The following is a 16,504-nucleotide window of genomic DNA, read 5'->3' on the forward strand; positions in this document are numbered from 1 at the left end:
GATGCATGCAGTGTTTAGTTTGGATTGAGAGATTTGTTTTTAAAAAATCGATTATAATATAAAAATATTTGTTACGTGATCTATGATAAGATATAGATTGTTTCTATCATTGTGAAACTTATTTAAATATTAATAATCTAAAAATTATTTGTTTACACTTTTGGTATTAAAAGTAACAAACAAAAAATATACATCATTTTAATACTTTTTTATGAGTGATCTAAATAAAAAACCCGTCTCACATAATTGAACTGTGAGACATTATCATAGAAGTTTTATGAGATACCTTTTGGTTCTTGGAGAGTTGAGAATAATCAATTATATGAATTACGATTACAGACACCAGAAAAGGCATTCATGGAAGAGGAAAATGATCTTCCCTCCATTATGGATTCCTTCAGGTTGAATAAAGTGGTTGATTGATGCTGATCTTTTTGGAAGCTATTTTTCATTGAAGAGCAACAATTAGCATCCGAAGAATCCCTGTTTCCTTGTCAGTGCAATTACTTGACTTTGGCAGATGAGCGACAATAATGGTCCATCCCCAAATCCTGTCAAACTGAATATCAGAAACTCAATCTAATTTGGTGAAAGATGGACAAAAAACTCAAGATCCTAAATACAACAGTAGACAGAGATACGCAACAACATAAAAGTCCAAGAATTTGCAAAAAAGTAATTACATTGAAAACCAATCGATACATAGAGGAACAACCGAAGACTAAACCAGTTTACAATATAGTCGTAAAGTACAAGTTAACAAGAGACCATTGTGGCTTCAAATGAAAGAGTTTCAGTTTCAATCTACCGCCATCACTATATAGACAAGGAAAATAACTATGCCTGATCCTGTCGTCAAACTTCACATGGCAGATGAAGGAGAAACATCCGAAACGAAGGACGTGAATTACCAAGACAAACTTAACAATGCAAGTATATTTTTTACAGACGCTAACTCAAATAGATCGGCATAAGAAATAACCAACGTAAGCATTCGAACCACAACAAAATGGAAAGAAATATATTGTTCATTCAAAACCTTAATTAACAACCCAGGTCACAGCATGATGCCATAGGCAAAGCCAAAAACAAAGGCATAAAAAGATTATATTATATTAACGGGGAACAACATGCTTGCATAGACAAAATCATAAACCAAGCCACATAAGGTGGACTAAATCGATGTGCAGACACACTAAGAGTACTGAATCTTCAACTTCACAATACAATAACGATTCCAATGCCCATTGGTTCTCGTACGCACAGAAGTATGGATCGTTTCATTGAAGGTGAATTGCTGCAGGAAATAGCAAAATAGATACACATCTCTAGACTTTCACACGATAACAACATGCACGTAACAAACCGGCACGCAACTACAAGTGCGAAGGAAAAAAATTCGAGCCATATCGATGAGTGGAAAAAAATAATTAAGCAATTTACAGATACTATAAAACAGAGGTACATTTAAATACAATTGTTGAGGTATGTGGAGAGTCCATGATGAGCAAATGAGAGCAAATAAAATTAATGGAACTTAAATACACAAATCAATACGAAGAGCAGAAGAGAATGGTGAGCAAATGAAAAAAATAACATTTAAAGCAGTAAATCAATTAAGAGAGGCAGAAAACGGAAAGAAAATGAGCTTAATACACAAGTTATTTATGCCCGGTAAATCAATTAGGAGAGGCTGAAAAAGTAAAGAAAATGAGCTAAACACACAAGTTATTAATGAGGGCATAAAAGAAATTTCACAATGAAACCTACATAATTAATATATAATAATAAAAATAAAATAAAATAAAATAAAAATAAAATAAAATATAGATAATGATAAAAATAATAATAGAAATTTAATCATCATAGTCATAATCGTATATAAATATGTGATAGTAAAATAAAATAAATATGCAATAATTATAATATGTTATTGCATAACTGGTTATTTTAAATAATAGAAACCGCATCAAATCTGATACACAACGCATTGACCCGTAAGCCACAACCAAAAACTTGTGGCATCAACTAACAAGTTCTTATGGATATATTTAGATCAATCACCACAAAAACTTCTCATACTGAAAAATAATGTGTCCCTTTTCTGCACCCACCTATAAATTAGGCGCCATATTGTCCTTCCATTCGCACGGGTTCAGCCTCGTGGCCATACATGGGCTGTGGATATACCATCTGTTCAGTTATTTGAGGTTGATACACTCTCTGTTCAGTATAATTATTATCATAAGACATCGTCTGGGGAGCAGACAGAGGAGATGCCGGCAAAGCAGGATTTCTTGCTCCCTGTTCAGCCGTTTGAGGTGACCAAGCCATTCTTGCAGGAGCCCGGGCCCCTTGGAAAGGCCTCTGAGGTGGGAAATGACTTGAGTAGCTGTTCAAAATATTCTCAATCTCAACCCGCCGACCTTGTTTCTCAAAAAGGTCCAACAAAAAGTCTTTAAGTGACGCCGAAGTGCCAACACCATGGTTAGTCATCTCTCCGAGCACATTGGTAGTGGCATCATAATTACCTACCTCAACTAGCCCCCTTATCACTATATCATAGGTTGTTACATCTGGTTTTGGTTCTCGATCAGCCATTTTAGACAAAATGGGAATGCAATCGGAAGACTTGCCCTTCTCAATCAAGAAAGCGAACCACTTATTGGCATATTGTGGAATAACTCTCAATCCCAAATCAACCATCTTTGCATACTTCTCTAGCATATTTTCTACCCTATCCACCTTAATATATGCGTCAATCAATATTCTATACGTATTAACATCCGGAGACAATGACTTGTCACATAACTGCTTGTAGTATAGCTCTGCTTCATCCATCATTTCGAGCTCACACATTCTTAAAATCATATTATTAAAACCTGCCACATCCATCTGGAAAGGTTTCGACTTGACTCCCTTCCCGGATCTTTTGAAAACCTCTGTTGCCTCCTCAGCCTTCCCTTCCTTGAAGCACTCATTGACCATCATATTGAAAGTGTCAGAATTCACTGCCTGGAAAGTTGGTGGTGTGTGATCATCCAACATGTCATTGAACAAATCCCATGCTTCTTTATGTTTCTCATGCCTCAACAGCGTCTCCAAAAGAACATTTCTAGTGGCAGGCACCATCCTATAGTTCCGACCCATCAAATCCCTATAGGACTCCATAGCCTCTTTCGGCTTCCCCTGATTGAAAAACCAATCCATGAAAGTCGCATTCACGACCCCATCATAAACCGTGCACCGTTCCTTCAACTCATCAAACAACTCATTAGCCTTCTCTAAATTGCCCAAATTCAAGAAACCAAGAATCACATTATTATAAACCATCGAATCTGCACCATGACCCTTATTCAACATCTCACGAAGCAAACTTACTGCATCATTTATGCGATCTGCATCAATAAGCCCTTTTGTAAGATGGCGATAACTTACTGCGGACGGGCTGTATGGTGCATTTTTTATTATGGACTCATAAACTTTCAATGCTTCATCAACTTCATTTGACTCACAATGAGATACAATAAGATTATTATATGAAACAATATTTGGAATGATATTGAACTGCCGAAAAAAGTATTGAAACAATGCCTTCGCATCATTGTACCGCTTGGCACGATACATGGCTGCAATGATGGCATTGCAAGTGAAGACAGTCGGGCGGACCGATTGGAAAACAGACTGGCGAACAACATAGGAAGCTGAGTCAAGGTCACCAGCACGAATCAGGGACTGGACCCGATTGTGAAGATTGAGGCGATTCCCCACCAGAGCAGATGTGGAATCGGGTAGCTTAGGCTTGTCAGGATCGTTGGCATTGGGTGGGGCGTAGGTGGGGTTGGGGCGAAGGGCATAGAGAGGAGGCTCAATTCTAAGGCGGCGCTTGCGGCGCCGGCGCTCCGCCGCCGCCTCCTCTGCGGATGAGAATCCATAAGATCGCACAGGGACAGAAGGCGGTGCAGAGGAGGACGCAGGATTAACGGGATGATTATTAGGACTCGAAATTGTGGGTTGAAAATGATTGGAAAATTTGAAGCTGTACTGAAAATTTGGCGAATCCCCGGCGGAAGGTTGAAATTGCTGATTAGGATTGGACTCAAAGGGAGGGAGATGGGATTGAGGTGTGTCCGCCGTGGGAGAGTCCAAGTTGTTGTTTGGGTAGCCGGAATTTATGGGGTCGTGGTCATGGGGATTGGAAGCGCCGGCGGCGGAGATGGGGCCTTGGTAGGGAAAAGAAGCGGAGGAGGTGGTGTAACGGCGTGTAGAACGGCGGAGCAGGTGGATGAGGCGATTAGCCATGACTGGGAAATGAACACCGCTGTTACCTATTTCTTTCATATATACTCCTTGGCTAGGTCTACCAAAAAACCAATCGATTTTGTGAGACCGGGGACTAACTAGTAATTTCACACGAATGCTTCGGATTCCTTATTTTTTATTTTTATTTTTTGACGTAGGAGAACTCGCAGCTATCATCTTTAACTGCGCTCTGAATAAACCTCCGAAATAATAGACTGACTATAAACCACATTGGGAAAACCACATTGGGCAAACCCTAATTAATTTGTTAAAACTTTGACCCATCAAGATTCAATATGCATATGAACAATTTCGGCAAAAATCCTCTCGAAATTCAGCCAAAATCAACTCCAAATTCCATTTCTTTCTCCATGCTTCTGTTCTTGAAATAACTACAACTCCTTTCCATTTTCTATTAAAAAGGTAACTATCGAATTTGATTTTTTTAATATAAAATATACAAATCAAAATGCAATGTAAATTAATAACAACTTCAAAAAATGAATTAACTGGACGCTCTTTCTTTGTACGCCATCTTCTAGCATGCAGTGTCCCAGCGATATTCGATTGTGTTTCCAAAAGTTGATTTATTTTATTTTTTTTTTTTGCAACATTTTCATCATAACCAGGCCAACTATCGCATGACTGGTTTCAATTAAAGCAAAATCATCGACACCTTTTATGAATTTTTTTTCAATAAATTTAAGTTGAAGTTATTTTTCTTTTATCGTAAAGTGGATCGTTAGAGTTAATGAAATGTTAGTTAAAACGTATGACTCGATGGAGTTCAACAATATTATCGATGTATTCTTTATTTATCCTTACAAGTAGGTTTATAACAAAAACATCGGCAAGATATATAAGAATAAACATGTATTGTCTGAAGCAACACATTTAAAAGATTATGTTGAACTCAATCATTCATTAGTTTCATTACATCGAGTAATTAGTAACTCAACGAGATGATTAATGCTACGTTGTTAGTTAAGATGTTATATGTGTGCGTATTTATAAATATTTATGAGAAATATGTTAAATTAATTGTATTTTTAATTAAAATTTATTTGGTGATTAACAACGAAAATTTAATTATTTTAGCCCTTTCCAAAAGGTTATGTATTAAACATTTCACATTATAGCCTTGTTTATTGTAAAAATCCTAAAATATCCTTCTGATATAGATTAGGATACTTAAATTCTTTAATTATATGTTGTGCTTATTTGTTAACATTTTTTTACAAGAAATAAGATATGTTTTTTCATAGTGATAAAAAAAAATGTAAATTTATAATATGAAGTCCATGAATATTTAATTAATTTATTTTCTTAAAATTTCATTTTATTTTTGAAGTCTAATATGTATTCAATTATATATGGTACAAAATCATAATTTTCGCTTCCATATTTCAAATTATTCAAATTAATATTTCAATTTTAACTTTAGAGTACCAATTCACCAATTAATTTAGATGTTTAAAAAATTAATTTGATTATTATTAATTTGTTATGAATGATGTTATTTTTTTATTTAATTTGTTATTGTTAGTACTCTTTATCTTCATCAATATTTTATTTTTACTATATATTATTATTAGTTATTTTCTATTTAAAAATAAAAATAAATGAAAATTTTAACTCTGCACCATCTATCTTATATTGAAAATAAGAATTTGTCTTAATTAATTAATTAATTTTTATGAATGTACGGTCAAGGTGGGTTCGGGATTGGGCTGTACAGCCAAGGTGGATTCTGCAGGGAGCGCTGGTCGATGGAGAGGTGGAGCTGGGCGTGGGTTTGTATGGGTCAGATGAGCAGACAGGCGAATGATCAATGACACATGCAGGAGTCCTCCACGGGCATGCTTGGAGGCGCATCAAAGCAACGTCCGGCTTCAGAACTACTATTGGCAAACAGAAACGTAGACTCGACAAAGACAACATGACGAAAAACAAAGACTTTACCAAAAGATGGCTCGTAGTAGATATAGACGTTTTGCATAAAGGAATATCCAAGGAAGACACAAGGGGAGGACCCGTGTGTAAGATTATGATGAGAGTAGGGACGGAGCCAAGGATAATAGAGACAGCCAAAAATTCAAAGCTTGGATAGGTTGTGCGTGGTGGTGAGGAAACACTCAAATGAGGATTTATACGAAAGGTTGTGTTTGGGTAGATGATTGATGATATAAGTGGCAGTGGCAAAGGCAAAGGGTCAGAAATGAGCAGGGACGGACGCGTGCTGTAGAAGAGCAAGCTCGGTCTCCACAATATGACGGTGACAGCATTCAGAGAAGCCATTATGCTCAGTAGTATGAGGGAGAGTGGGAGACGTGAGAAATTCCATGTAGATAGGGGTGAGCAAAAAATCGGTTAAACCGAGAAAACCGACCAAAAATGACAGTTTGGTTTATTCGGTTCGGTTTATTCGGTTCCTCGGTTATTTTTTTGAAAATATCGGTTAATTCAGTTTAATCAGTTCGATTTAGTTTTTTTTAAAAAAAATCGGTTAAACCGATTAAACCGAAATTTGTTTATATAATTAAAAAAATATTGGGCCTCTAGTTGTTTATTTTTTGTATTGTAAGTATGTAACTACATATATCCAATCCTATTTGTATTATAACGTGGGCCATGCATTTACCATTATTTAGCCAGCTTGAGCCACTTGGGCCCATTAACTATTATTAATATATTTTTAAAAAAATATTATAGTATTTTGTGATAAATAAATTGTGTATTATACTATTATTAGTGTCAAATAAATTAAATACAGGTGAGGTGAATGTAAAATATCCGAACATAATATTAATTAGGTGATGTACTCAGATGGGTTTTACTATTTTTTTTTGAGTTAATGGGTTTTGACTAATTGCAGGGACTACAATGCTGAAAGTGTAATACAAAAGACCTTTAATTTTTAAAATACCTTTAATTTTTTTAAAACAAAAAACATGTAAATTTTTTAAAAAACAAATAAAAAATCGGTTATTTCGGTTTTTAATCGAAATAACTGATTTTTATCGGTTCGGTTTAGTCGGTTTTTATATGTAAATTTGGTCGGTTCGGTTTGTTAGAAAATAAAATCGGTCGGTTCGGTTTTGGCAAGTATCGGTTCGGTCGGTTTGGTTTGAACCGAATGCACACCCCTACATGTAGACTAAGAAATTCTTTGAGTGCAATAAATTCTCCACCATTGTCGGTATATAGAGTACGGATGACACAATTAAAGCGTCTCTCAATAAGAGACTTGAAACATTTAAAAATAGAAAAGACATACGATTTATGTTTGAGTGAATACAACCAGATATATTTGCTATAGTGATCAATAAATATAACATAGTATTTATACCCATCAATGGAGATAACCGGAGAGGTTCAGACATAAAAACAAATTAAATCAACAGGTAATTGTGAAGTAAGTGAGGAATCATGAAACGAAAGTTTGTGACTTTTATTGCATAGAAACGAATTACAATGAAATTACGAATGGAAGACGAACAGGACACGGACTTAGACACGACTAAATAATGTAAAACTCGAGTAAACGAGCGACCCAAACGACTATGCCAGGTAGGGAGAGACACGACAGACACAGAGAGTGCCAGTTGTGGAGAAGGCTGAGACACGGACCATGAGTATACACCGTCTTTAAGTGGACCCTGATGGAGAATAAATCCCGTGCGAGTATCCTTCACCTAAAAAGAAGAGGAGGAGAAAAAAACAATGAAATCATTTGTTTTACAAAGTTGAGAGACATATAACAGATTTTTGTTAATTGAAGAAACACAGATGGCGTTGGGAAACGATAGTGTAGAAGAGCTAAAGGGTGATATGAGACAACCTGTGTGAGTGATGGGAAGTTCAGTGCCATAATCAACAACAACATCATCAGAGCAAACATACGGGGTGTGTAGAGAGAGATTGAAGAGATCAGCAGTCACATGATGAGTGACGTCTAAGTCTATAAGAACCAGTCATACGGAGCGGGTGAGGCAGCAATGTAAGCGACGGCATAGGAAAGGTGCGGTCTAGGGACAGCGCGTGATTGGCCACCATGGGGCACAGTATGCGGGGCAGGCATAACTGAAATTTTGGATAGCGTCGAGCAGAGTAACCTTGGAGGCTGCAGAGCTGACAGCATCCCAAATACGGGCGTGAGGGGCGTTGGCCCTGCGCTTGGGCAGCCAGATGGAATGCTGACCGGGGAGACAAAGTGTCGCCGTGGCAAGGCAGCGCTGGTGAGTTTCCACCGGCATGTGTAGGAGGCGGGCGGTGGCCGGTGGAGGCAAAGTGTTGGGTTGGGTGGGCGGTTGCTGTAAGAGATAATTGGGATCCCTTTCGAGCAACGAGATGAGCTTCATGATTGATAGCATGAGCAAGTTCCTTGTAATCATCATCAAGGCCATGAAGGACTTTGATGATAAGATCTTCAATGTCAAGCGGCGCAGTCATGAGAGTCAGTTGATCAGCCTTGGATTTGAGAAACTGCATAAATTCAATGATAAATTGGGAGCCCTTTGCCGGATTCCAAAGTTGCATCTGCCTTAGGTGTTGGCAAGAGTGTTTTAGGCATCAGCGGAGGTGGTGGCAATGGAAATAAACGGAGTCAAGGAAGGAGACAGTAATCCAATGATGATATTCAGTATCAACTGGTCCTGGCAAATACAAGAGGTGTACGCAGGATTCAGAGAAGGGTTGGCGGAGGGGATGATGTATCTGGCTGGACAGGGGTGAGAGCTATCAATAAAGCCAAAGAGATCATGACCAGTGAGGAGGGTTATGAACTAGAGATGTCAAGAGAGATAATTGGATGAAGTTAGCTTCAAAGGCACATGAGCAGCAACATTGAAGGAGATCGGAGTATTGAGAGCGGCGGCCCTGGTGGTAGTAGCAGCCATAGTAGTGGCTGGAAAAAAAAAATTTGGTGAAGGTGGGTGGCGGCGGCGGCTCTTAGGTCTAGAATTAGTGGCTTAAGCCTTGGGCTCTAGATACCATGTAGAAGCGTATGGAGAGAATATAATTTCATATATTCAAGAAATAATGATACAATGTATATTTATATACAACCTAAAGAGATCAAAATAAAAGAAAATAAATATACAAAGATATATATATGCACAATATATTTAAAAATATATTTCAATAAAATTGATAAATAAAACTGTTTCATGAAATTAATAATATCCAAGATAAATATGAGTATATTCAAATTTCAAAGCTTTCTCATGATATGGATTTGTTTAGAGTTTGAATTTACAATCATGAAATTACGGCATAGCTAGTGTATGAAGTCAATAATAAGTCTTGAAATAATTAGTATAATCACTTGAAGTAACCCTAGTTCTGTTTTACGAAGTTAAATGATAAAATATAATTAAAAGATCATTATTTAGGCAAATCATGTGTTTAAGTGAGTTCAGAACCAATAAATCAACTTCGGACCCTCAACATTTTTTTATGCACATTATATTTTTATAACATTATTATCAGCTAATGTTAATTTCAAAAAATATTTTTTGTTTTCAAAAATGGTATATATATGTGTTGTACCGCTATCAGCTAAATATCCATCTTGATATTCTCTCATTAATCTTGAAGAAACCGCACTAATAACGTGTTATAAATTTAATAAAGAATTAGATAAAATATAGAATAGAATGAAAATAATTAGAGAATAAAAGAGAAAGAAGAATAAAAATATATGAGAATTCAATCATGTATCATTTCAAGTTTTCAACTACACACATCTATTTATCGAGTAGATTGATTAATTATTACATAAAAAGAATAGTACGATCAAATCAAGAACCTAAACATCATCTATATATAACACATTCTTTATTAATATTAGTCCTCGTGTGCATGCATTTTGCATGTTTATTATATCAATTTTTTTTTTAAAAAAAATAAGTACTCTTGATAAAAACAAAATTATAAATGAAAATTAAAAAATGATTTTTAGATGCAATCCCAACACTACCTATACCTTGTTTATGACCATTACCAATTAATTTCATTGAATACTCACACAAATGTTCCCATCCTCTAATTATTACAATCATTTCAAGTTTAGAAGCTCATTTTGAGCTTCTTCTCAATTATATTTTATTTTAAATTCAAAACTCTTTTATATGCATCTCAAAGTTTCAATGTCATTAATGTATATTCAAGTTCAACTCTCATAAGTCATAACCTCCAATTTTTCATTATAATATATATATATATATATATATATATATATATCATAAATCTATATATTGTATTTTTTTTAAAAAAAATATTAATGTATATAATGGGCATCTACGTTTATATGCCATATATACATCATTCTAATAACGACAAAAGTGTTACTAGGAAGGGGAAAAAAAATACCAAAATGTTCAGCATACTGAGTTTATTATACCTAAAATACCAAATTTAACAATATTTTCGTATATCGAATATTTTGGTACGTTACATTAAAGATACGAAATTTTTGATACGGTAACGATTTAAAATTTAGAAATGTCTTTATATAATGAAATATTGAAACAATATATTTACAAATACAAAATATATAATATATTTAAATGATAAAGTTATAATTAAAAATATAAAATGTTTTTTCAGTATAAAATGATATATAGATAATGTACTGAAATTTTAGCGTATCGCAAAATTTTGGTATCAGTAAGCTAGTTATAGATACCAAAAACTATGGAATACCGAGACTTGGTACATTGACATATTCGGTATGATATCGTTACATATTTTTTTATACCATAATTTTCGATATGATATTATATGGTATACCACCCCGAAGTGAAATAGTCCAAACTATAGAGAAATAAAAATAGATAAAGTATTAATAATAATAATCATCATCATGATGAAGATTTACTAACCCTACATTGAAATTAGTAATTTTTCTTTCGAGACTCATCCAATTCTAAAACATGAACAAAATGGAAAATTATATTTTTATTATGTATTTTTTATTTTTTTCACTTTGGTCATTTTAAACGTGGATTTGTATTTTTATCTTGTAACTTACTTGTTATATATATATATATATATATATATATATATATATATATATATATATATAAAGAAATCTTTTTGGTTTTATTAAAGATGAATTTGAATTTTTATTCATTTAACGTTACATGTCTTTTTTTTTGAGTTTTTTTTTACCAGAGTTCGTTGTGTCTACCGAAATTTTTTTATGTAACATATTGGATGCTTACATGAATTTTTTTAAAAAAACTTGTATGTGTTTCATTAGTTTTTTAGAATATTATACAGAAGAAAAGACGACTGACTTTGGTCAAAACATGTTATAAGCCACTCTAATAAAAATGAAAATTTATCACTAAAATGACCAAAAATAAAAACAAAAACAAAAACAAAAACAAAACAAAACAAAACATGAAAATTACGAGATTAAATATACAAATGCACTGTTCACATGACCAAAAATGGGGAAAAAATGTAGTAGGTTGTATCCTGTTTTAAGTTAATAAAATGTTAAACACAATTAATGTGTTACTATCTAAACAAATCAAATGTCTTATTTAAATTAAAATTTGAATTCCAAGCTTCAGATCCATCGAAGGTTTTGAAAGATCTGAAGTTCAGTTCGGAAGCTCCGAACTGGGCCTGGTAAAGTTAGGATGCAAGACGAGTCCTGAAGGTCTAAACTTTTCAGAAGAAAAATTTATGTTCTGATGTAGAAAACCAGTTTGGAAGGTCCGAATTGTGATCGAAACGTCCGATTCATAGCAAGATACATGGACCCAAGGGAGCGTTGTTCGGATGCAGGACGCGTGGCATAACGGAATGTCCGAAGCCTGATCGGAGATTCCGAAGCCAGCTGTCCATGAGGTGATCGGGTGTTGGTGACTCATCACTGCATGCAGAGTTTGGGTATGTACAAAGAAGAGTTTGGGTCATATGAACTCAGACACTCGAAAATGTGTCACGCATGTAGAGTTCGGAAAGTCTGAAATCGAGTTCGCAATGTCTGAACACGAGTTCGGAGCGTCCAAAATACGCCTATAAATAGGGCTCTGAGGCTTCATTTGAAAGGCACAATTCAAAGTTTTCCCTCTCCAATTCAGCCTATATATTGTAAGTTAACCATACAAGTAATGGTCGCGCATAGCAATACGCTGATATAACAAAAGAGTTGTACCTAGAATCTAGGACATTCAACATCAAAGGGCTAACGACGGATGCATGTTTGGTCTGAGAATGTTATGAGAAAATAGGAGTATCTATTATCTTAGTTATGACTTTTAGATCATGATTAGTGCTATGGTAATCACTTGACTTTGGGCTTGGACCTAGATCCTAATGTACTCGACTTGTTATATAGAGGTAAGTACTGACTGAGATTGTCGGTGAGTATGCATGTTTATATATATGTTGCATTTATGTGTTATAATATTTGTTTTATTGATTTAATTATATACATACTACACGCGCGCATACATGTTGAGTCGTATCTCATTCGAGATAGTCATTCTAGTAGGGTCGCTCAACCCTACACATGTATACACGATCTGAAATCGGGAGCTATTTTGATGGCGGAGACTGATGCTACGGTGATCTAGACAAGTGTATGAGCTACCCATTGGTTAGATTCTCATATGGTGTTATATACTCATTGGCGCCTAATCTGAGCAGAACTTGATAGTTGATCAGTCACCCAATCATCTCACGTTGCATGCATCAAATATATTTGTATACTCATACTTGTCTACTAGACATTAGTCGCTCACATCTTTTGTATTATCTAAGACACCCACCATTCAATGAGATAGGTCTCAGGTTGGACGGAGCAGGAGGTTCGAGGCAAGATTAAGTGCAGGGGCCAGAGACTAGTGAGGGTTTTGTTTGCTTACATAGGATACAGTATTTCAATATGGTTGTATAACTATATTTGGGTTGTAATACCGGTTGTATTTTTTGGTTTATGTTGTAAATATATTTTAAAATTTCCGCAAGAGTTGCCCTATTTAATTATTTTGCTATTAGTTAATTGCATGTAAGTTTGCAAGTCGGTAAATGATCCGAATAGCAAGAGTCACTACAAAAAAAACATGAACGCTACAAGATTAGAATTAAAATGTAAATTTATTTTTAGTGGAACGAAAAAAAAAATTAATACAAATTACAAAACCAAAAATATAATTAGTCTAGTACTAATGCACGCTTAAAATAAAAGCATGAACTAAAAGTAAATAAAATCTAAATTGAAGAAATATATAGCGAATATAGCATGTAGCTATAGGCATTGTTTGACGGTCTATGTCAAAAGTAAAATGAATACCAAAGCAACAAAATTTAATAACATTTGCAAATACGTGCATTTGACCAAGGCACGTACGAGTTCACCCCGAACAAATTAACTTGATTCGCTTGCACTCATACATAACATTACAACCAATGTTACATCCGAGTACTGCATTAATCCAATTAAGCAAATTAAAAGAAACTTCTCATATAAACAAAAAAATTAGCAATTTTGTGTACGCTAATTCATACATAAAATGCACGCACCTATATATATATATTTCGATCGATCCTTAATTATATTCAAATAGGAACCAAAGTCTCGATGAATGGATAAGCATGGTTATGTTGATAATGCAATCGACCATGTTTGTAGAACTCCTTGGTGGGCAAATGATGAAAAATATCCTTGAAATATCCATCACAAAACCTATAAAAAACTATCTTATCCCACATCAAAAACAACACCGCCGAGTCTTCTTCCGTATCCCCCCCTAGTCTAGCAATACACAACACAGCTACTTGCGCCTCTTGAAATTTTGTAAAAAGGGGACTCAAATTCATCACCTTGTGCTTCTCAAACCATGCTAAATCATTCAGCAACACCGAAACCTTCAAGCTCATCATCTTGTCCATCGCTCGAGAATACAAAGAAACATAATGCAAGTTTCCGTCGGATTCCATCACGTAGTTCTTCCGACTTCCGGTGTTGCATCTTTTATGCGTCACCACTCTTTTAGGTGTCCCCACGATCCCCGTCTCAAGATCGAGGTAATACGATTTCCCGTTCATGTCTCTCCTTATCCAGTATATTCCGTTGTTCCAGAAAATCCCGTTGAAGAAATTGGCATCGTGTATGGAAGTGAACGGTTTCTTCAAGCACGTCCATGAACGGGTTTGGGAATCATAAATTTCAATCCAGTACAGAGACAACGAATGCTTCTTGTCACGCTGCTTGATGGAGATAACTTTATAGAAGGGAGATACCGCGGGATCAAAAGCCAAGCAAAGGCCTGAAATACTCCCCATGATCAAGATGTCTCTTGATTCAGCGGTGGTGGGATTGTATACAGAGTAATTTTTTGCTCCGTAAAGAGTTTTTCTTGTCTCCAGCAAGAGTAATCCGTGACAAGATTGCAATATTTTTGAGTAGGGGAAACGAAATTCGAATGGCCGAAAGATTTCGAGGCCCGGGCAGAAGTAGAAAAAACATCTGGGGTTCGCGCGGATTATGAAAGAAGTGGGTGGGTTGTGGCGGCGGCGGTGGTGGAGTGCATGCATGAGGCGAAACTGTTTGTCGGAGACGAGGGATTGCCATCGTTTGGAGACTAATTTGATGATGCTGACGAGGAGTTTTGCGGGGACGAAGAGTAGAATCGTCGACATTAAATCGTCGTCGTCGAAGACTAGGTCGACGGACGACGGGACTCGGGATCTTTTGTCGGCCATGATATATAAAGAGAGAGAGATTATTGTGCTGATAATTTGTTTCTGTGAAGACAGACGGTGTTTTATGCGGAGAAAATTAACGTTTTCAGTTATGAAAGGAACGCATATTCCTTAAATCTTTTCTATTTTAAAAAATTAAATTTGGTCTTTTGTCTTTCTTTTATCACAAGTTTTAAATCGTTTATCTTCTTATTTATTTAGATTTGAGATATGGTTAATTTTAATATTTATTCATTATCTCATCTATAATGATTTGTTTCCTTTGTATTGTAGATTTGAATTAATAAAAAAAAACAATATCTAAAATTATATGTCTACAAGTAAACATCTATAAGAAATGATTCTCTAATCTTATTTAAGAAGGACAATAGACCGACCAAGATATAGAGTGAGACCGATTGAGTGAGCTAAAAGGCGATAACAAATCAGAAGATTTTCTGAAGTGGATTTTGGGTCGTGAGTACTTGATTGCCTTGAAGAATTGAAGATCACTCGAAGATCAAAGATTGAAGAGTGTTGTTGCATCAAGATTTTTCTCCTTGCTTCGTTTTTTATTTATTCTATTTCACATAGAATTTTTAGGAGAACTTTTATTGTGTATTTTCTCACTTGTGTTGAGAAATTGGTTTTTACAATAATCACTAGTTTTAGGGTTTGTAAAATTTTTTGATTATTTTCTAGTGAAAGTTTTGTCATAAGGCGCTGCAAGAGTATTTTATACTCTTGCTTAAAATATTTGAGTCTATTTATTTGATTGCTTGTTTATTATACTCACGCTTAAATTATATTCCGCTGCAAATTACTCAAGATATTATTGTAGGTGTTGTCAACACATAATACCTAAAACTGTTTATGTGCAACCTTTATTTCCTTTCAAGTGGCATCAGAGACATATTCTTGATACACTAAGAACTGATCCTGGTTTGTTTATTTTATTACAGGGAATAAGATGGACTCATCGTCTGTTGCGAACTCATTTTTGAAACCTCCGATTCTAGATGACACGAATTATGCATTGTGGAAGACAAGGATGCGATACACTATCAAAGCGATGGATGTTCGTGCATGGCAAAGTATTCTTACTGGTTGGAATCCTCCAAAGATGCTAGATCAAGATGGAGAATACATTCTCAAGCCACAAGAAACTTGGACCGCTGAAAAAACACAAAGTTCAAGCTACAATACTAAATCAATCAATGCAATTTTTTCATCTGTGGATATGAGAATGTTTGGAATCATAGCTGACTGCACAGTTGCAAAAGATGCATGGGATGCTCTTCTAGAACACTGTGAAGGAACTAATAGTGTGAGAAGAACAAGACTGAGATTGTTAAACGCAAAATTTGAGAATATCAGGATGGATGAGAATGAGATTATTGCTGATTATGATTAAAAAAAAAAAAAAGTTAGGGAGATAGCTACAGAGGCGCATGCTCTTGGAGGACCTATTTCTAGTGAGAATATGGTGAACAAAGTT

The 16,504-nt window shown here is 35.2% G+C and overlaps 2 protein-coding genes across 4 annotated transcripts; both read right to left on the reverse strand.

The window, feature by feature from the left end:
* Positions 1 to 250: 250 nt before the first annotated feature.
* On the reverse strand, positions 251 to 4,311 carry LOC140887850 (pentatricopeptide repeat-containing protein At1g10270-like). 3 transcript variants are annotated; one of them, XM_073295383.1, is made up of 2 exons: positions 2,115 to 4,311; positions 251 to 551 (listed from the first exon to the last, which is right to left on the reverse strand). In XM_073295383.1, exon 1 carries the CDS (start codon positions 4,300 to 4,302, stop codon positions 2,122 to 2,124), a length of 2,181 nt encoding a protein of 726 aa, XP_073151484.1. In that variant the 5' UTR covers positions 4,303 to 4,311; the 3' UTR covers positions 251 to 551; positions 2,115 to 2,121. The 3 variants fall into 3 exon arrangements, with proteins under 3 accessions (XP_073151484.1, XP_073151483.1, XP_073151485.1); XM_073295382.1 differs by having other exon boundaries at positions 251 to 559; XM_073295384.1 differs by lacking the exon at positions 251 to 551 and adding an exon at positions 566 to 1,297.
* A 9,570-nt stretch (positions 4,312 to 13,881) lies between these two features.
* Positions 13,882 to 15,027, reverse strand: LOC140888461 (F-box protein At5g07610-like). The gene has a single exon (XM_073296146.1). It carries the CDS (start codon positions 15,025 to 15,027, stop codon positions 13,882 to 13,884), a length of 1,146 nt encoding a protein of 381 aa, XP_073152247.1.
* Positions 15,028 to 16,504: the final 1,477 nt, after the last annotated feature.

This window comes from Henckelia pumila, chromosome 3 (assembly GCF_033568475.1).
Source record: "Henckelia pumila isolate YLH828 chromosome 3, ASM3356847v2, whole genome shotgun sequence".
Lineage (NCBI taxonomy): Eukaryota > Viridiplantae > Streptophyta > Magnoliopsida > Lamiales > Gesneriaceae > Henckelia > Henckelia pumila.